This window comes from Chinchilla lanigera, unplaced genomic scaffold (assembly GCF_000276665.1).
Source record: "Chinchilla lanigera isolate Chin_1 unplaced genomic scaffold, ChiLan1.0 scaffold00040, whole genome shotgun sequence".
NCBI lineage: Eukaryota > Metazoa > Chordata > Mammalia > Rodentia > Chinchillidae > Chinchilla > Chinchilla lanigera.
The window spans coordinates 16,515,138-16,538,152 of NW_004955441.1; the positions used below are offsets into that span (position 1 = coordinate 16,515,138).

General features: G+C 37.6%; 1 protein-coding gene across 8 annotated transcripts in view; it reads right to left on the reverse strand.

The window, feature by feature from the left end:
• Positions 1–23,015, reverse strand: part of Nrxn1 (neurexin 1) — a 947,027-nt gene that overhangs the window by 284,161 nt on the left and 639,851 nt on the right. For all 8 annotated transcript variants that reach the window (XM_013517619.1, XM_005391018.1, XM_013517621.1 and 5 more), the window contains one exon: positions 22,803–22,984. In XM_013517619.1, coding sequence (XP_013373073.1) covers positions 22,803–22,984 — 182 coding nt within the window. The remainder of the gene's footprint in view (positions 1–22,802; positions 22,985–23,015) is intronic.

Genomic DNA, 23,015 nt, shown 5'->3' on the forward strand with positions numbered 1-23,015 from the left:
CACTTATTATTGTGCACTTATTTTAATGTCTTTTGAATAAAAGATGCATTTAGATTTTTTAAAACGAAACGTAGCAGCAGGGGTGTAGGTCAGTTGTAGAATATTTGCCAGGCATGCACAGACCCTGGGTTCAGTCCCTGGCATCACAAATAAAATAACGTAAAAGTTTAAGAAACAGAATATTAAATCATCACTTTCAGATACAGGAGATTTGTGGCTATACTTCAGAACAAAGCAGGAATTTCAGCTATTCAATGAGTTTAATCAAGGACAAGTGATGAATAGTTATCAGCAATCCCTAAACAACAAAATACACTGGTAATAAAGCTGTATTTTCTAAAATAAGTCTTAAGTAATCATCCTTATGGTAACCATTTCTCTAAATGGCCTGTCATAATAAAATTCTGACTTGCTATTTTGCCTGAAAAGAATTTTAAAGTGCCCACTAGATTCTATCAAAACTTACTTAGAAAGTAGATTGGCACATACGGCACTTACGTAACGAAGTGCCATGTCTGGGTTAACCACAAGAACTCTTTAGAAACCATCTCAAAAATGGACAGACAGATTCAGAGAAAACGCCCACACATAAAAACATGCACACATACACATATGATCATTTTACATTTACACAACTTTCACACTCATGTTTAGAGCATCTGTATCCTAAATTTATAGTACACTGGAAATCAGAACCAAAACAACAGTAACCAATTCTTTGTGTTTAAGATGAAAATATTTTCAGCACTGGAAAAATGATTAAACCTCTGTATGTGCATTATAGAAATATGAATCATAAAATTCATAATTTCCACATTAGAAGACAATGAAATATAACATGCCTATTATTGCTAGTATAACAGTAAAAGAAATGATGATTATATAATCATGAAGATCTATTTTCATATATGTTGGAATCTGCTATAATTAAAGTTATTATTATTCTCTAAATATATCAGGAAGTATCAGCATAGTGAAGATTAAGGTTTAGCCATAACTCAATCTATTAGTACAGATCTAGGATATTCTGTAGGAAAATTTCTGAAGTATAAATTATAAACAGACACTTCAATATCAGTTCCATATACTAAATATTTTGCATCCGTTAAACAGTTATTTTGATGTATAATACCTCAGCCTTTTTACAAAGAATGAAGGGGGAACACAGCAGCTAATATTGTTTCTCATTCATTTAATAAATATGATGTCTGACAGTTTGAGGAATATGCTGTGATTGCACTGCATATAAATCCTACATTCCCTTTTACTCATTCCTAATACCATATCAACAGGACGGCCTGAGAAATGTTAGGAGCTAGGCTAGACACAAAGCTTTGCTTAGTGACAAAGTTAATCCACTCTGTTTTCATTATTAAAGGTTCCTGCCCCTAAAACTGTTCCCTTCGGACCTAATTTATAAGAGTGGTGTTCATAGAAACCTAAGTATATCTTTTTAGAACTCAAATTTTTACTTTAAAATTTTTTGAGTAATCTTTAATTTTTCAGTTTTAACTTAACATTAACTTTTTTATGCTGTCCAGAATTTCTCAGTGGGAAAGTGAAAACTCAACAAAGAGCTATTTCAAAGTGGTAATCAAACTCTACTTTGAATTTTCAAAGAAATAAGTAGGCTTTCCTGGAAAAGAACATATTGCCACTTTGAACCCTAAGACTGGTTTCACCCTCCTTTCTGGGAAACAGCTAATTCTGGATGTTTATGTGTGATTCTACAACACAAACTTGCGCGGGCACAGAGTTTTGTCAATTTTCTTTTCATTTCTATACCCAGCCTCCACAAAGGTGCCAAAACGTGGAGGTGGTAAATAAGTGAGTGACAGATTTTATCATGTGTGTGTTTGTTTAAATCTTTAACATCAAAACTGTTAGAAGTTGAAAGGGGTACGGGATGTTTGTGGCTACTTTAAGTGAAGGGCAGAGACAAAAAGGTACAGTTAAGAAATGAAATACACTGCTCACACCAGCTGGAAAGAGGAGCGAAGGGTATGCGACAGAACGCCTTTGTCAACCGTACTCAAACCCATTTGCTTTTGCATTGTTTGCATCACAGACAGACAACACTAACAGTAATGGGGCCAAAGCTGAGTGGGCCTCTCTGCAAAGGGTGGGTAGCGAGCTGTTTAATAGTAAAGTGTCCTTCCTCATGAGAATTTCCAGACTCTGACCGTGCCTGCAGAATCCACATGGAGAAACACTGATTAAACTTCTAATAAAAACGTCAGCTTTGAACTGTGTTCTCACTTTCTAATTTTCCTGAGATGTTCCGTCTTCATCACAGCTAGTTGAAATGAGCATCAGTACAATGGTGGGCAGAAGGTTTTTTTTGTTGTTTCTTTTTTGGTTTTTTTGGTTTTTCTCTGGTACCAGGAACCGAACACACGACCTTGCGCTTGCCAGGCAGGCGCTTTGCCGCTGAGCTAAATCCCCAGCCCCAATGGTGGGCAGAAGTGATCGTCGCCCTTCTGATACCAGAAAAGGACGTCACACACCTGAGAGAGAAAGGTCTCTCCAAAGAGCAGTGACAGGTGAAGTACACGTAACCAGGGAAGTCGAGCCTGTGAACCTTGTCCACACAGAACATCATCTTATATGTGGTGTGGAAAACGCCCTTGATTTACTTAACCTACTACCTGTCAGTCTCCATCAAGTTCAGAGTTGGATTATCAAGTCTATATTCAGCAAATATAAAATGAATACAATGATCAAAATACTGCTTTAGGTACTAGCTGTGCAGAAGTGAACAACATCAGCAAACTTTCTTCACTTATACAGCTTGTATTCTACTAATTCTTTACACATTGCATTTGTTCAGTACATCCTGTATGACTAAAACCCTAAAATTATGGGCATATAAGAAATGACATGAAGAAATAATAATGGTGAATTCTGTATACAGTTTATACAGAAATGATGGTAAATCTAATTCTTATAATCTTAAGTACATGGCTGACATAGCTTACAAAATTCTGCTATGTATAATCAGATTTCCAATTTACTATAACAGAATAATGACATATAACAGGGTTGGAAGGTGCTTTGGTCCAGCCAGAATTCCAGTGCTTTCATCTGTCCAGATTACATAAAAGGGAAATGCAGCCCTCAGTACCTTGCCCGGTGGCCAAGTCCATCTCTAAACCACTAGAACTGTTAAATACTGCTTCAAATCAATTAATTAGGAGGTCTTCTTGAATTATATCTATTGAATTATACCTGTTATGCTACTATCTCTCCTTTTGAGATCCTAACCGAGAATCTTAATCTCTCTTAACTACTTCTGACTATAGACCATGGCATAGTTTCAAGCTGTTCATTACCTTTATGCTTCCCTCTGAAGATCCTCCGTTTACAAAGTGTGACAGTTAAACAGTACAAAAAGCCTCATGCAGTGTTCAGCTCAGGGAAGAGGAAGTTTAGATCCACTTGTAAACAGTAATGCATCTAAAAATGGATTAGTTGTACTTGGTAACTTTGCAATAGTACTGACTTGTATTAAGCTTATGCTGATTACCACATTACTGATTTGCATACTGTTTATTTTGTTTTTACTCAAACGCAACCTTTGGTTTTATAGTTCAGTTTTACATTGTTGGATCTGACACTTCATCCAAGGTTGGTGGACTCACATGCTAGTCATGTCTTCACTCCTCAATTGATACATAAATTGGGTAATCATATCTTCTGTATTTCAATTTCAGGTATTGAATAATTTTCATTAAGCAAGGCAAGGACAGAGTCCTTCAGGAAGAATGAGAAATCTCAAACTCTGAGCACAGTTCCTGCATATAGCTAATTATCCTCACTAAATGAGGCAGCCTTGAGCATGTTTCTATCTTTTCCAAGTAGTTGCATAACAAACACATCAGCAAACAAGTAAGACTAAATCCCCTCCGTCTTTTGCCCCAATCTGCCTATTTATCATGCATACATTCAGTATTTAATGGCTAAATTACCAAACAATTTGGATCATTTTTTTGCCTAGGAAAGGACTGATATTAACAATAGCATGACTAATCCAAACAACTATGACACTAGTAATTTAAGAAGATACAGGAAAATCCATTATCTACTTATAAAATTATATTTGAAGATAATGTGAACATAGTCTTCATTTGAGGTACTTCCCACTCTTGCATTTCTGTAAGTTTCCTAAAATTATCTCTAGATTTCATGCAGATGCTGTAACATATCCTAGATTATATTTTAATAAAGTGATTATTAATAATAAAACTACTTTCTTGTATGATTTTTAGAAACCATGTAGGTTTACACTGAACCACGATGCTTTCACTGATTCAAATGGTAAGCAAAACATTTCACACTGCATGCTCTAAAGTGTACCCTGGGATTATTTTATCTTTTGAGTAATTTCACAAACATTCATAGGGAGACATTATTATTTTGATTTTATAAACTGATAAAGAGGAAATAAACTATGTAGCACGATTAGGGTTAGAGCACTTTAATATCATCTTATTACAAATAAGAATCAGGTCCTTGACTGGCAGCAAGAACATTACTTGAGTTCTGTATATCATAAAAAAGAGACAACTAGCTAAGATACTCACAAATATCACTTTAGATAATACATTATAGATGTAATTACTGTTCTATTGTCCCCTAAAAGTTGGAATTATTTTTTCAGATGTGTCTTTCCTTTATTTTTTCTTACAACGACATTATTGACCCCTTACATTCCATCTCCATCCCAAGCCTGATCCTATTTGTCTATCAAATTAAGTATCCTGGATGCTTTCTAGTTTTGCATTAAAAGAAAACTGTTATTACCTGTCTTCCTCAATGTAAAGAATAAAAGAATACTTTTATTAAACTCTCTATTTTGAAATAGAGAGTAGTTATACATATTGATCTATGTGGTAGGTCAATATGCTTCTTCAAGGTTAACAAACAAATCCAGTTCACATTAACATGGTTTACCATCAATTATGAATTTTACAGCTCTTCACAACTGATATCATCTTAATCAAATGATATAAGGTGAAAGCATTTAAGTTATTAATGAAAGACTGACAGAAAAGTCAGTAGGCTGAAATCAGAAGACCTGAATTCTGATCATTCTTCATTCTCTTACTAATCATAACTTTTATCTCCCATTGGTCTTAGTTTCTTTCCATATTAAACGTGCAGAGAAAAGAGCACTTTCTGTACAGTTTGAAGTTATTTTTTAAAAATTACATGTAAAATGTTATGAACTATAAGAAGGGGTGGGAAAAGTTAAAATATTTAAAATGCAATACGTGTATATACCAACTCCTCACAATAAATGCATTCATTATGTATTGCCAGCATGTATGGAAAAAATAAGTAAATAAAGGAAAAATAAAGCAATATATAAAGTAAAGGATTATGATATCAATAATAATATTATTGAAGAACAAAGATGATCTGAATTAAGAGATCACCATTATATAATAAAACTCTTGTCTAGCAGCCAATGTTTTTTGTCCACTGTTTAATTCAACTTCATGTATCTTATATTTTGTCTACCATAATGCCCTAGGAGAAGGACATTTTAGCAAGTACATGACTGGCATATTTCTTCTTGTTCCTCAGTTAATAGCCAGATGGTTTAAATGCTTAAAGCAAATGAAAAAAATAATCCTACATTGGAAATAGTAGTTATAAGAAATTTGAAAGCAGTTGCAGTGTTAGGTACATCAGGCTAAGAATCCGTCCAAATTCATTATATGGATTTTATAATCATTTAAGGCAATTCTTTAGGGAACGAAACACCTACAAACAACTCATCCTAAATAGAAGTTAACTATACAAATGAATGTGGCTAATTTTACAATGATTCACTTGGTTAAATCAGGTAAACATTTAAAAGAAGTAAAAGTGCCCTTATAGAGAAAGCAAGGGTGGAAGTCAAGTAGACAGGAGATTAGTCCTAGAATAATTACTTTTTGAATACTTTAATGCCAAAATAAGCTCATATTTGTCAATAAATTTATATTATAATGTTTATTACATATCTGACTTGGATACTCTATTTTGAAATAGGAACATGGTATGAGATGACAAGTCTAATTTGAAACTTTCAGCTTTAAAGCTGAATGAAGAGATATCTTTACACACATTTAAAGCATTTACAAATAAGAATTGGAAAAACAAAATTATTAGTTTCTTTGAATCACTTTTTATCTTTATGATGTCAAATGAAGTGATTCCACAAACTCTACATTATTATTTTGTTAGTTTTTTGTTTCTTTTTTTGATACAGGGTCTCATTATGTATCTCAGCACGGCCTTGTATTTGTAGCAATCCTCCTGCCTCAGCTTCCCAAGTGCTGGAACTACAGATGTGCACCACCGCACCTGACCTACTCTACATTATTTTAAAAAAGAAAATGAGAAGAGATGGAAACATACCAAAAGATAATCTTTTACTTTTTCACTTTGTATTTAAGATAAAAAATCAGAGTGCTTTGTTGAGCTCAGAAAGCCACAACCTCAGGGAACAACAGAGATTCTACACTGATTTGTGCATGTGCTTGTAGAGCTGAAAATTCAACAAAAGCTTTAGAGTCCATTGGCACCATGCTAATGTAATTCCTAAAGGTGAGTTTTGGATTTGAAGCCAATTGCAAACATGCACCAACTCTCCCCAAAGCAGAGTCCAGAATAACTACACATTCTAAAGTACATAGAGTGTACTGTAAAATGCCATGATTATATTTAGAAAGTACAGACATATCTATCAGAATCTATGGGTTAGCAATCTCCAGAAGATGTGGCTAAAAACAGTGTCTTGGAAGTATTTTGAAAGGTCAAAAACCATGACCTTGTCATGCTCTTGGCAATCCTGATATAACATTGGGCCAAACACTTGAGTAGATTAACATGGCACTGTAAAGAGATCAGAAGTATTATTGTAGCAAAATAGATACAGCATAAACAGCGCCTGCTAGTACTGCTGATATTCCCCGCAAGAGTTTTCTCCCAATCTTGATTATGACAACCACAATAAATATATAATAGAGAATAACCTTGGGTAATTTCAAAAATTAAAGAGGTTTAAAAAGCAGGAGATGCATTTTTAACTACAGCTTTAAAAATCATCACTGAGCAAGATGCTTAATGTGCTTATCAGGATCACGTGGGAATATTAAATTGTGACACTGTTTCTATTACCCTATCTGTGTCCACCGGATTAGGTGAAAAACCAAGTAATCAAAAGAAAACGAAGCCTAGAGAAACTCCTAAACCCTAAGAACACCCTCTATAAATAGGGCTCTCAATTGTGATCATCTTTCAGAAGTGCCTAACGAGATGGGAAGAATGAGCCAGGCATGGTGGCACAAGCCTGTAATCCCAGCACTCAGGAGGCTGAGGCAGGAGGATTGTTGCAAGTTCAAGACCAGCGTGGGGGGCTGGGGGTTTAGCTCAGCGGCAAAAGCGCCTGCCTGGCACTCGCAAGGTCGTGAGTTCGGTTCCCGGTACCGGAGAAAAACCAAAACCAAAAATAAATAAATAAATAAATAAAAAAGACCAGCCTGGGCTACAAAGTGAGCTCAAGGTCAGCCTGAACTGCGTAGGGAGACCCTGACTCAAAAAGACAAAAAAAAGTGAGATGGACAGAACAAATTATAACAGAGGACCCTAACAACCAATAGTAGGAGAGCAGGTACAGGTCTGTACAGTGTTTCCCGCCAGAATGTCTGTTTCATGGTCATTTTTACAACCCAGAGCACTATCCTGGAAGACAACTATAATAAAGATTTTATTGTTACCTTAAGTCTCTTTGTACAATGACATCACTTGCATACTTTAAGAAGTCTTTTTCTTCTTTTCCTCTCCGTTTAAGCAATTGTAATTGAATAACTAGATCAGAAGCTTTGCATTCAACCATTTATTTAGAAACCATTTAATGGTGTCCACTCTGGGTCCTGCTGAAGGCTACACAATTAGTAAGATGCACCATGTTGCGTCTGAGAATGGCTTTGCTGTTCCTAAGAGCTGAACTTGTGCACTTTTGTTGGTTTGGCAGACTCCTCACACGCATGTGGTTGGACTCCCTCCTTGGCAGAGGAGGCCCTTGATGCCAGGACAAAATTCGCTATTCGTCCTTCTATGCCACTGTTGGAAAATCCAGTGCTTTTGTTACTATCCTTAATACATCATTGGAAATCATTTGTTTTAAAGCCTTTCATCACTGTGCTTCAAATTTTCTGCAGAATAGATGATAGCAACCTTTCTATTCCAAGAAACTAACAAAGTTCTACATTCTTAAAAAGCCCTTAAGAAATGACTCACGAGTGAACGGAAGCCTCCACCTTTAGTGGGTTAGACGTCCAATTAGCTCCCAGTTATGCTTCTGGAAAGATCCACCTGCTCGAATGTGAATGCTTCTCTCAGAACAGAATATTCATCATATTACAGTTGAGATTTGACCTTGTTCTCCAAGTTCAAAAGCCCCCTCCCTGAGTCCAAAGATTTTAATGAACTTCGCATTTTGTAAAAATAAACATAATTTCCCTCAGTCTTATAGTCTTGGACAGAATGGCATTTGTTTTTCTTGAAGTCTAAGACAGAATCTAAACTGTCAGCAAGGTCACAGCTTGTACAGCAGCATCATTCATTTACTCTGTGAAGCCTGGACGCTAGAAAGCACGAGATGTGAACTGCGGCCCGCCCAGCTCCCGAAACTTAACCAGCCTCTGAACGCTTCATCTTCACACCTATGACACTGCGGATTATCTTATTTTATAACTCTATAGATTCCCATTACAAACATGTAAAACAAAGCAACTTTAAAACAAAGAGGACCTTAAAGAAAGACATGAACGATCTTTAATTTTTCCTTCTCCTTTGAGAGTGAATACAGATGTATGCTTCATTGTAATGTTCCGACGTAAAGACACAAAAGTGGCTGTCAATTTTGTTCTCTGAGGGGATATCACACTTATAAGATGGGTTTTATTTTAAATTAGGGTGTTGTGCTGTCATTATATTAAACAGGCAGCTCTCCATCAGGCACAACAGGAGACAGAGACGGACCTAAATTACATCTGTCCTGCCATCTAAACAATTCCCAGATACCTCAAAGATGATTATTTTGTGACCAATCTATATGTGTATATTATGAAAAGAAATTTTACTATTTAGGGGGGCGTCTTTTGGACAGGGCCTCGCTATGCAGTTCAGTCTGGCCTTGAGCTCACTTTGTAACCCAGGCTCGTCTTGAACTTGCAACAATCCTCCTGCCTCAGCCTCCCGAGTGCTGGGATTCAAGACATGCACCACCAAGCCAGGCTTAGTATTTCAAATACTGTCTTTCAATGTAGAATATTTTTCAGAGAGAATAATTTTCTGATTAACATTAAGAACTTCCTTCTGGCTTGGAAAATAACTCTTATTCAAAATATATCAATTTTACCAAAACCAATTTGTCATCAGCCTGCTTGATAAAAAGACCCGTGAGGGCAGGTTTACATAACTCTTTATTTTTAACAGCCCAGTCAAGTTTTGAAACATCATTATTGAGGTACCTACATCCTTAACATGAGCTGGAAATGAGGTCACACCCAGAGTGTGCAAACCTCCCATCACTAGGCTTCACTTTAACGATACCCTTGCTCCTCATTCCTATCGGCCCAGAAAACAACAGTAAAATGACCATCAGCTCAGAGATATTCTCTGACAGGCAGGCGTAGAGTGGATCGTGAGTCACACTAATAGAAAGCATAATCAGCCCAATTCCCAAACCACACGCACTAAGGTTCACCGTTACCAAAGGGAAAGGTTTGAAAATTGGGGAAACACTTCATTTTCACTACATGCACGATGGGAAAAAATCTTAATTCTCCCAGTGGAGCAAACCCAGAGGCCTTTCTTAAATTCTCTCAGTTAATGTGTATTGTGAAGCAAAAATAAATTGTTCATAAGAACCACGGTGTCAGGAAAAGAACAGGGCTTAAAACTGATCTTATCTGATGCTTACACAAACCCACCGATGGAGATGGCTTGGAGACACTGAAACCTTTTGACTTGTATTGCTCTTCTTTTAGTGCATCCCATAAAATTTGAACCAGCTTTTTCAAATTTTAGATTCCTAGTCTAATTTCATCATCAAAGCACACCAGAAATCCTTGAAGTTCAACAGAATGTTTCCAATTTTACAATTTTCAATATAGCTATATAGGATCTTTGCTAAAACCCATTTGAAATATCCCATTATGAAATCCAGACATTTCTATGAATCTTAAAATATATCAGGTAGATAGTCATCTTTTTTTAGCTTTAGAACGTACATCAGGTGTGAGGTTCTTTTTTCCAGACATAGCAATTAAAGGATTGGAAAATAGCTCACGAAAAGCTCCAAAGAATTGAGCTCCAGAGAACAAATCTTGCAACACCAAACAACCCCAATTTCTCTTGGGCTTTCTGATGACAAGAGTTATTGCTAGTTAAGCAAGCCAACTAGAAGACATGTACACAAGCCATCACAATTAAATGCCCTGCCTACCACGCATCTGATAACTGCAGAAAAGCTGGTAGAATTTTCCTCCTAATCGGTTGTTGCCCACCGACCACACTGTAGTTTACCTGAAAGCAGTACTCTACCCATTTTGTACCAGATACGCACATTTTCTTACTGTGCAGCTATCTGTGTTGTGTGTTCTACCCAACCTTGCCCAGTTGTTTTACTTTAGAATCTCTGGGGCTTTGTATCCTGAAGCTAAACAACCTGTTGGAAATAAACAGCAGAGAACAGAATCCCTCTTATCTGCTTGCTGCCTAACAAATCAAAACACACGGAAATCTGAGATTATTAGAGTTGGTCTGGGGATAAAGAAACAAAATAAAAACTGACTTGTCAAATAGGACTCCCTGCTGCTCAGTACCGTGTGTTGCCATAGTAACTTGCATCTGTTCAGCTATTAAACACGTTGGTGAATATGATACATGGGACAGGTATGGCCTCATCAAATGTTCCCAGTGCCTGTTAAACTTTACAATGTTTATATTACATTACATAAAATATCTATTTCTACACTTACATACTATAGGGTTTGCCTTCTATTAGTAAAACTCAAGGATATAGCACCTTGAAGACAATTTTAAAGGTGCAAAGAAAACTACAGTTTTGCTTATTTTTACATGATTAAATTATACTTTGTTTTACTAAATTTTTTTTTTTCTGGTACCAGGAATCGAACTCATGACCTTGCACTTGGCAGGCAGGTGCTATGCCACTGAGCGAAATCCCCAGCCCTGTTTTACAAAACTTTTAAACACGGTATATTCAAATGTTTTCAAATTTTCTAATGCAGTTTCTCACTACTATCTGTGATTTACCTTTCAGTGTAGGAAGCAACACTTTTTCCCTCTTCTACACATCTTACATTTTTTTCAGTTCATTGTTAGCCATTATCAAATGCCACAGAACTTGTGAACTAGTCCCTGCATGTAACATTCCCTCTGAGTTCCAGAACTTTGCTGTTTAAATAGGCTAGCAAGAGATAAGATATTTATCCCACAGTAAATACCTAATAGTAGAACACATCTGCTGTTAGTCTGTTCATTAAATTAAGTTAACCACAATGCTGTTGAAAATATTAATGCATTTAAAAGCCTGTCACGTACCACTGCTGTTCGTGAGTCCTGAGGACACCAAGAGTGAAATGAGAAATGACTAGGGGCAAAATTAAGAATTATGGGATGTGTCAAAGGTGAAGAACACACAGTCAGACTCTGAAGCAAAGACTGCTTCCCAACAGCACATTAACTTCTTGCCTGCCTGCTTCCCCCCAGAATATTGTATAACTTTTTTTAAAAAAAGCCACAGGATTCATGAGCTTGTTATCCAGTTTCCCCCCAGGCCATTTTGTGAGCACTACCAGAGTAGTTTTTGACCACAGTGAAGGGGATCACTGTGAGGCCATGTGATTATTAACACAAACACACTCAAGTACTCCAGAAAGGAGCTCATTACACGGTGCTCAGTGTCTTGAGAAACAGCGGTGGACTCGTATTTATGCAAAAACACTACAGCCTGTGACATCTCAGATGCTGGTGTGAGGGTGTTCAACAGAGCACCCTCGTATTTATGCTAAAACACTACAGCCTGTGACATCTCAGATGCTGGTGTGAGGGTGTTCAACAGCACGTGTTCCGGGAGCACAGCTTGGCCACAGACATAATAGTTCTTGTAGGAAGGTACTCATGTCTAAAAATCCCTACTCACATACACTGAAATGATTTTATAGGGTAAACAACAGTGTGTAACACTAAAAAATACGAAACAATTTGAGTGTCCATCACTAGGAAATGGCTTGATAAATCATGGTATGCACAGACAATAGGATATTATGAGCTTAATGTGGGATTTTATGCTGTAAAATATAATGAGGTCTAAAACGAAAATAATCAAGTTTCACTAGAGTATTCCCCGCAGGATAACTTTTCATCATTTGAAAGAACGTTCAACTGTGTTAGCCTAAATACAAGTATTAGTACATACACTATATATAAAGGTGTATGCGTATGCATGCAACTAAAGATTAGAATTTCAGATACACAATAAAAATATTATATACAGTTTTTAACTTTTATCTTCATCGTTGTTGTACCACTTAAATTTTTCACTAAGTACTTTTATGACCTAAAAAGGCAGGTTTTTTGAAAACCGAATTGGAACTTTTCTTTGTAAAGCAACAAATAAAACCCAGGTCCTCTGAACAGCCCACTGGGGCTGTTACCAACTTCACACTCTCCGCACCACCTATCTGCCACATCCCCCTATCCCTGGACAGAAAGGGGGTGCAAAGAAGCCCAGAAATAAAAGGAGCAGTTAAAGACTGGAAATACAGTCTGCTGAGAAGGAGGACATCCACCACAGCCATGAAGTAGCAATATCAGCTAACAAGAACCTTCCCAGAACCTTCACTGCTTCAACACCCTTCATGGCACTATGGTGGCCGGTTACAAATGGCCAACTTCTGGTGCTGAATTAGGGCTTGGAAGCGGGCTATGCTTGACAACTTCTCTTTCCGTGATGTGAAATATTCTCCAGTGCCTGTAATTTAAAGATCGAGTGAGAGCAGTTCTGAAGCCCCACGGCAGCTGCCTCAGCTTCCTCCACAATTCTGCCAAAATTTCAACTCCATTTCTCTGCTGACGCCTTGTGGGATACGGAGCCCCCAAAGCCTGATTTTACTGCTAATTAACAATAATGAGCAGGATGACATACTTTTCCTTTGAACACCTCTGTCGGGAAAATGTCCAATCAGCAAGAGCTATAAGCAATAGACAAATTCCCTTTCTCTCTCCTCATCTGCACGCTTAAATACTCAGAGACCTGTGCTGCATCTTACTTAAAAAAATAAAAGTAGGTCAAGTTGTCTAGCCTTTATGCGCTCACTTTACAGCTGGGGAAAAGCTGAATACTGCTACCCCAGCCAGTTTCCAGAGCAAGGTGGGTTATTTTTACAACCATCTCTACATAAGGGAGATACTCTCTGCGGCTGTAATAATTGAGTCCTACATGTAGGCACAGGTAAAAAAAATAACAAAGAAACCATGCTTCCACCCATTAAAGGAATCTGAATGCAAAGTATGAGGTGCCATGTGGGGGGGACTATTGTTATTGAGTGCATTCATCTTGAAGGACACCGTATTTTCAGCTTCCGCCATGCTTAAAAAATGTCTTAATACAATATACCATAAATCTCACTGGCTTAAGATTGGTATTTAGATTTTATGGTCATTTAGGCTAGCCCTAAAATGTCCTTTGCACTAAAGAAAAATGAGGCTTTGAAGTCATATAGAACTGACTCAAATACAGGCAGATATTTATTAGCTAGGTGATATTGGTCAATTTATTTTAAAATGAAGTTTGCTCATCTGTAAAATTGAGATAATAATTCATACCTCAGTGGATTGCTGTGAATAGTAAATGAAATATAATTTTATGCACAATGTTTAAATCAATGCATGCTTCACAGTGAGCACTCCATACATGCTAAAGAGTATTGTTGCACGGTTGTTCTTCTTACTACAGAAATGAATTGGGTAAGTGTGATCTACCTACTTAAGATAATTAATACCTTAAAGCATTTAATATATACTAATTGAAAGTAATTATTAAAAATTTCTAAGAAATGGAGAAGCAATTTCAGCTCCATCATTTAATCAAGTGTCAGAGGTTGGTAAGGCAAAAGAAAAAAATGATGATCAAATTTCCAGGGTAGCGGAGGACGATTATCTCTACATTCGCAATCAATTAGCGTTGATTACCACAGGGGGGCTTTTGTTTGTTTTCCTTCTCCAACTGGATACATCGCCTCTTCAAGTATGCGTGTAGATAAATATATCAGAGATGTTTTCATATAGATACTCAAAATAATACAGACAGCAGTTAAGAAGGAAACCTGGAGGAACCCTCAGAGAAGTGATCACCTGTTAGAACACGTGGCTCTGGAAGTGGATCCGGGGGTTGGTCTAACCTGAGAAAGTTTCCCCTTCTATGAAAACATGGTGCGGGTACAGTGAGTTCATGTCATAACAGGTCTCAGCCCTTGGGCCTCAGCACCCTGTGCCTCGGTGGGTTGTAAATCAGGTCCCAGGAGAGCGCCACATGCTCTCACTACTCTCCTCAGGGAACGTAACTCATCGGGGCCCCTAGGAGACCCTCCCGGTGCACCGCACACCTCAGTGCAAGTGGAAAACTACTAGCAGGAAGTCGAGGGACACCCCCGCCAAGAGGAAGGGAGTTCATCCTTTCTTCACGCACCTGGCACGGGTGCTTCCATCAGCAAACATTTACTCTTTCCCGAGCACCGTGCTACGTAGCATCTGAACACAGAGATGTAAAGACAGATAGAACACAATGACCTGGAAGAGTTGACAGTGGACTAGAGGGATAGAGAGAGAAATAGCTAAGACTGTGACCAGTGAAGTAACAGAATGAAGAACAAAGAGTTAGGATAGTACCAAGGAGGACATGATTAGTTTTGCCCTAGGGGACAAAGGAGGCTTCACAAATACTTAAAATGCATGATCCAGTCCTTCAAATTAAAACAAACAAACACAAGAAAAACCAAGTAAGAAAGAAAAAGAGAGCAAGTAGGAATAAGGGGAAATAAGAATATTTCAAAGACAGGAAATGCATAAATTGTATGGTACACACTGGAGTGGTACACTGCCTCTCTCACAGACAGATAGAATAGATAGATAGATGATAGATAGATAGATAGATAGATAGATAGATAGACAGATAGATAATTTGCTCTCTACCTTTAAAATTTGGTATATATCAAACATATAAATTGTAAATGTTAGCTAGCTAGCCACAAAAGTCCTGAACCAACTGGCCAGTCAGATAACTTTCTGTGTGTTTATTTAACCAGAGAAAGTGGTTTGTGCAGCAGCTACCCGGAATGCTCAGTAAATCGTGTGCTGTGGGGTCTACTGAAAGCCGGCACGCTCAGCATGCTGGAGCCGCATTCCGGGCAGAAGGCAGAGCTGCCGGGCAGGCTGTGTGCCGCCTCGGGTCCTCTCACCTGCACCACGCGAGGCACCGGACCCAGCAGTCACACCGGGCGAGGTCAACCCGGGTTTTCGGCTCTCTGTGCGACTTGTGCCTCAGTTTGTCATTAACGAAATGAGGCTCCTTTTTTTTCCTTTGGAGACTGTGAGATAGTAAATGGATTTACATATGTAGGCTTGGAACAGTGTTCAGATTGCTTCTTCATTGCACAAAACAAACCTTTCATTGCAATCTACACCGCGATGATCTTCAACCCTAACTGAGGTGCCTACATTCTGTGAGCAGTGTGCCGGCAGATAGAACGGTGCCCATTAAACGCTGACGTATTTGAGATCGGATGTGCCCTGAAAGGTGTCTGGCACAGAGACTTCACAAGGGCGGTTTGCTAAGCACAGGCATGAAAGAGCGAATGTGGGAGCCTAGAATGGGAAGGAAGGAGACACAGGCTGCTGCCCTGCGAATCCACTGCACGGCCAGCTAAGGAACTACCCGCAGGACAGGCCACTGGCTCCTCATCGGGACAGGTTAAGCATGAGGCACCAGACTTTTGCCTCAAAATACCAACCTGGAAAGAGGCAATAAATGAATTGAAGAAATGCTAGAAGTTAACTGAGAATTACATCCCTAACTGATCCAAAGCGCGGTAAAGAGTAAGTCAGCTTTTCAAGCAGACAGTGCCCTGGACCTGTGTGGCACCGATCTGCTGTTCATTCACACATGCGGTTCATTCAAGTTGGCGAATTTCTGGAACCAACAGATTAATTCCGCACATATAGACTGCTTACTTGCGACAATGTGTTAAATTGGCTAAAGGAAGTGTGTCCTAAAGGTAGGATTTTAAACGTTTTTAGTAGCTACGAAGAAGTGGAGGTGCACTTGGTAGCTGAAAAGAATTCCACAAAGAAACTCATGTTTTGGCAGCCTGGTGGAAGAAGAGAGGGATTGCTAGGGCAAATCATCTCTGGCTTAGAGTACAGTAGAAGCCATTCTGTATAATAGCTTCAGCCCACTGCAAAGCAATGGCTTAGAAGAGTTAGGATCACAAAAAGAAGCAGAATCTATGGCCAACATTTTTCCTAGTCAGGGAATGTCTGGGGCATGCTTCTCCACCTCTTTTGAAGGGATGCCTGATCCCTAATTTATTTCTGCTGGAACAGTGGGATCGAAGGTCTCCATCCTGAATACACTCAGCATTCGGACAGGCTGCAATCTACACAGGCAGAGAACAACAACCTACTATGGATGGGAATTTGAAATATAGAGATCCCAAGAAGAAACACTTTTAAAAGGTGAATACATTTGCTAGAGTGGAGCAATAGGTAGGGAATAGTGGGAGAGGGATCTGAAGGGAAGCAGAGATGAGAATCTGAAGGCACTCACTGTTCGGCGCAGTTTGCTTCTCCTGTATAGGGGCGGAGGCACTAACATGGTTCAGTGTAGGGATAAGGGGGTCAAAGATACACTTTAGCAAGTCAACATGTTCAAAGGAACAATGCAGCAAATTAACCTAAGTGAGAGGGATTGGAAAGTCTTCAGAATGGAGAAAAGAGGGTGACAGAGACGGTGAGGCAGCAGTATAAATGCCTTCCAAGTGGTGAGTATGTGATCCAAGGGCGTACTGGAGGAAAGTGTTGTTTTGGTTCTACTTTATTAAATTTCACAACAAGAGAATTACAGACAAGGAGAAGTTACAGAAGTCTGGAAACCAGAAAGATTAGGATATGCACTAAAGGTAAGCACCAGAGACTTAGAAAATAAGACGCTGAATTTAACTTCAGTAAATGTGACTGCTGCCAGAATGAAAAGACTTGATTGTGCCAATCCTATCAAAAAAGGAAGGAAGGAGAGAGAGAAAGACAAAGAAAGAGGCCAAGAAAGAAAGGAAGAAAGAGGGAAAAAGAAAGGAAAGGAGAGGCACTAAAGGCAGCAAGGCTGTCATGCAAGAAGGGTTCTTCCATGAAACGGGTAACTATCACGAAACAGTGTGCCAGACGAGGCCTTCACACAGGCTCCTACCACCTTACACAGAGGTGCTGCTACAGACACATCTGCCCAGCAGCTCTCTGCTCTGCGTGGACAGGTACCACTCTTGATATTAATCACCATGGCCAGGACAGTTGTTTCAGAATATCTGATATAAGCCACTGTGCTTTTGTCTTTTAAAAACATCCAACATCTTTGAATACTCCCACAGTTTCCTACGTACGGCACACGTATTCCCACCTTCAATACCGTCCTAGCCCCAGATAATCAGTATTTTTGTAGAATCTCTTGGGAAACATCACCATCGTGTCGCACTTTCTCCACAGGTAACTTTGTTCACTCCACAGAAGCCTGGGTACAATTTCACAACACATGGAGGAAAGGTGCTGCTGTGTCAGTCTTTTTCTCGTTTTACTTCTCTTTTACCTTTCAGCTAATTTGGCTGCATGCTTTCTAATTTTTCATGTAAGAAGAGGAAAACAAAACCAGCAAAATATCTACTACACATCATTCACAGAGTTGAATTTAAGTATAATATGGCATCATGAAATGCTTATAAAATAGTGCATCTTTTTGTTAGGAAGAATATTCCAGATAAAACATAATTTCTATTCAAGAAGAGCCTGTAGACAGTAATGGGGTTTTATCTTGTTTGTACAGGTCTGTACTATGTATGACTGCAGACTTAAATAGACGTTTTATGATTACATCTTATAGCAAGAAGGCAAATAGTGTAAATGAATAAAGGAAGAGAGAAATGAGAAAGATCTCACATGTTAGCAACACTGGTAAGTTATTTTGGGACAGGTAATTTTCATTATAAATACATTATGTTTCTCGTCTATACCTAAATATGCTGATCAAAAGGTATATTTCTAAATCAAAATCAATTAAGAGCTTGGTTTCAAAATAAAGCTTCTGGCCCAGGAAAGTACAAAGCAGAAACACTTAAGGCAAATATGTACAACAATTCACTAATCAAATTTTCAATGCTCTTTCATGCTCCGAAGATGAAAGGATTTCTAAGAACACCCTTCACTCACCCTCCCACCAGACCCGCGAAATCTCCTCTGGTCAGACCAATGGGTCTTTTAATATTCATACGGTGTATGAGCCCGTATTTGCAGTGGCTTCCTTCTGTAAATCAGAGGTGTAAGCTCCCATTAGCATCACCAGAACAATATGTGAGAGAAGTTTTCTCAGAAGTGATAGGCTTGATAAATTTTCACGATGTATCTAATAAAATAAAATTTAGTTCAATTCTTTGTTGATTGTTCCTAAGAAATTACTTTTTTCAAATATTGATCAAATAATCCTCAACATTACCAATTTAAATTTTGTAGTAGAACACTTTACAGTTTACAAGTAATTTATATTCCTTATCTTAAAATCCTATCATTTGCCCATTGTTCTTAGACATAACATGTAAATAAGAAAGTTAAACTGCAATAAGGAGAAATAAAGAAACACCGAGACAGAGAAATCCTAGTCTCATTGGGACAAAATATTTTCTATCAGTAATCTAAACCACATGACAGTAAGGATGCCAGATGCCTTTTATTCATTCACCCAAGAGATATTTACTGAGCTAGGTACTAAGTGCCCAGTTAATTTATTTTCACAGAGCTTAACATAGGCGTAGGCCAGATTCACTGCTCCATAAAAATTACTGTGCAGGCTTTTGGTGTGTCCTGGAATAAATTACAGAAAGCTTCATTCCAGTATTATTCTTCTTACTAATCAACGGTATTTTCACAAATCATGTTCTCTGCCACCATAAAGTTTGTATCTACTTGGAAGTAATAGACAAATATGCAATAACTGGAAAATAATTCACTATAAAAATGAGCTACAACTAAGGAGGATGATATGAAGAGATTATCCTTATCCAACAAAAATTTTCACCATAGACTTTCTTTAAAACATCAATTACCATAATTGATTCTTAGCTGAAGATTTATAAAAACATCAATTAAAATTTGAAACATTTGCCAGTCATGGTCGCACATGGCTATAATCCTAGCACTTGAGAGGCTGAGGCAGGAGGATTTATTTAATGAATTTGAGGCCAGCCTGGGCTACAGAATGAGACCGTGTCTCAAAATACTAAAAATCAAACAAAAAGTTGAAACTTTTCAATAATACAACTGCATATATTAAGTGTTATGACTTTTTGTATTGTCAAATTATCTTACTTTCTCAGTTATATGGAAACCAAATTTCGTCTGTCCTTTTATCTAGACTTGAAATGTTGAGGGCTTAAGGAAAATCTCAGCCACAATATTTTCAATATTTAATTAAATAATTTATTCTTTCAGAAAGCACTAGTTCTAAGATTTATATTAACTAGTCGCATCTCACTTCCTGTGTGTGTCATCCCTTCATCTGACAAGACCCTACAATTTCAATAGTAACACCATATAGCTTTCACCTTAACAGTGGCAGCACCCATATTAATAAAACAAATAAATCCACTGATTAAAACTAGGCTACTTCATTCAAAAGCCTTTTTATTTCAAGTTCTTATATTTTTAAGAGTACCATTAATCAAAATTTAAGTGTGATTACATTTTCAAGTGAAATCAAACTTGATCATTCTGAAAAACAGGATGATAAACAATGTCAAATATTCAAATCTTCATTAAAATTATATGCCAATCAGAATTTAAACATTATCTGGTTGAAATAGCATTATACATTTCAGCAAGAATGGAGTATCTTTTAATAGACACAATCAATTTTCCTGGGTTTTACCTCATTTTATTAATAAAAATGAAACCAAGATTTTTAAAATAAGATCTATACATAGTTTATGCTCTGCCAATTTAGAAGGTGTATGGAAATTTTTCTGGCAGCTAATGGATAACCAAATTACTAACTTTTAAAATGAAACATAGCATGCATTATACAAATCAGGTTAATATTTAAATCACTTATATTCAATAAACCAAATTTAAAAAGTAATAATTTAAAATTATAAGAGTCTTATTTGACTTTTGGGGGCAGTATCAGGGATTGAACCACAGGCCTTCATATTGAGCTATATCTCCAGCCCCCTTTTATGCTTTCCTTTGAGACAGGGTCTTGCTAAATAGCAGGAAGTTGCTCAGTTGCCCAAGCTGGGCTCAAACTTGCAATCATCCTGCTGCAGCCTGCCAAAGTGCTGATTTTGCACCTTGAAAAATTAGAAGAATTTATTTGAGAAAATCAGGATGAACTTCAAAGGTATAAAAATAATCCCAAATCTAAGTTCTAGTATTAAGAATAGTTCTGATTCTATCACTCATAGGTATCATCTTGTGACCCAGTTCCCTTCCCTTGCCTTTTTGCCTTCTTGATGTTCTCTTTCTTTTTATCTTTTTCTTTTATGTTTTAGTTCTGCTTTCCCAGATCAGAATTGGGAAAAAATAAATATTCTAGCATACTAAAACTTTTCGACCATTAAAAACCCAGTACTTTGAGTAATTTAATAACAGAGCCCCTTATGATTTGAGGAAGATCATTGTAGGATCTTTTCTCAGGCTAAAAGTCTAATTGGTTTTGGATCAATAAGTAATTTCTTTTTGTAAGTAAACGCTCATTTCATTTCTTTTTATTTATTTATTTTTGAAGTGGAAATGCTCCTAAATCAGAACTGAGCAAACAGATCGTGAAAGCAGAGATTTCTTTAAGCAGTGGGACTCCGTATCACACTAGTTAAGTTTAGCTCAACTGATCATTTATTTATGACGCCATAAAAATCAGATGCTTTCAATTTTGATTGTTAGATATTTGCTGAAAGGCAGCTGAAATTAGTTTCCCGTAGTTCCTATTTTTGACAAGTGCAACTTGAATGGAAAATTTACGATAGTTCAATAATGGTTGTGCTGAGGTGTTGTTTTCTTCTTACTTGTTTTTCAAGATTATCCATGAATTTAGTCCCTGTCTTCAGTGTGAAACCCTACTGAGCTTGTTGGGAGTTTTAAAAGTTAAATGCAAAAGTAAAGTTAAGAAAATAAATTAATAAAAAGTTTGAGAATTAAAACTTTGTCAATGTCTGTGTTAATGTAGCATTTTGGGGTGTGGTGGTTTTCCTCATTATTTTAGGAGCAGTGCCCAAAGGCCAATTTCTAACAAGAAAGAACATGATGACTTAATCAAGTATCCTTTGTGCCGTGGGCACCGGTAAAGGGAGAACTTATAGGGACAGATAAAAACAAAACAAATTACATTTACATAATCACAGATGCAGGGAAAATAACTATACTTAAGCATAAACTACAGTACGAAATGGAGAGGGTGAAACGCTTCCGAAACTTGCAGAAGTGAAAGACTCAGACAAAGAACAGTGATGTTAAGAACTCTTTGTTTTTGGTGGAAAGGATGGAGCCCAGGATGCTGAGCACACCAGGCAAGCACTCCACGCTGAGCACACCATCAACGCCAGAGGTTTTGAATATGCGACTCTGTTTTCTCAGTTTGTCGTTTTGATATACTAGTAAAATATTAATATTTATTAGTAATTAATGTATTCTTCCTTGCAACAGTGCAAGGAAATGAGATGATAAAAGACTTACGCTCATTAGTAATTCTTTGAGTGCAGAGAGGGAAGGAAGAGTCCCTCAACTAGAAAGTCAATTACAGTAACATTAAAAAGGAAAAAAATTTTCATTCACGAGCTCCTATTTGTCTTCTGCTATGCGCTGAGTAAATTTTTGTGAGAGGCTGAGAGCTTAGAGGAACAGGAACAGTCCCAAGATGGAAATGGCAAGAACGCATGGTATTCTCCTGACACGTTTCAAAATGAGCACAAAATGACACCTTTTTGCCATTTTCTTTCACATCATGAAATAGCCTTAAGGTTTCCTTCCACTGCATGTAACTTTTGACAATTTTTCTCTCTGGCAAGAAAAGAAGTAAGAACATTGAATCCAGATCTTTGGATGTCACCAATATTACAACCTTCTGCTTCCAGCCAGATGGTTTGGTATCCACCAAGCAATAACTTATTTTATTAATTTGGCAAGCCTGTCTAAAGACACTAAAATCACTCCAAATAGTCTGTGTGAATGCAAAAGGGGGAGGGATTCACATCCAGAAAACGCAAAACAAAACAAGAACATTTTTTCTATTGAAAAGTGCATGTTACCAGTAATAGGTCTATGGTTTCACCATCTCTGCATGGTATTCATACTTTTTATAGCACAGTCTCAGTTTCTAGAGGAAAACATTCAAGAAGCACAGTTATCAATTCTAGAGACAAATTTAGCATTTGAAAGGAAATGAGGGTGATGACTTTAAAAGTACTTACTATATGCAGCTCTAGGTAGTCACCCAAGCCTGAAGAACTGTCCACGCGCACCAAAACAGCCTCCTTCTGCACAGTGCTAAACCCTATAGCCAGTCTGTCTGCTCGTGTACTTGGCCGGTCGTTAGGAGGCCACTTATATGTGATTTGTCCACCACCTTTGCTAAAGATATATGTTGTCCCAGCTGTAAAAACAAAAACAAAAACCAAAAAAAG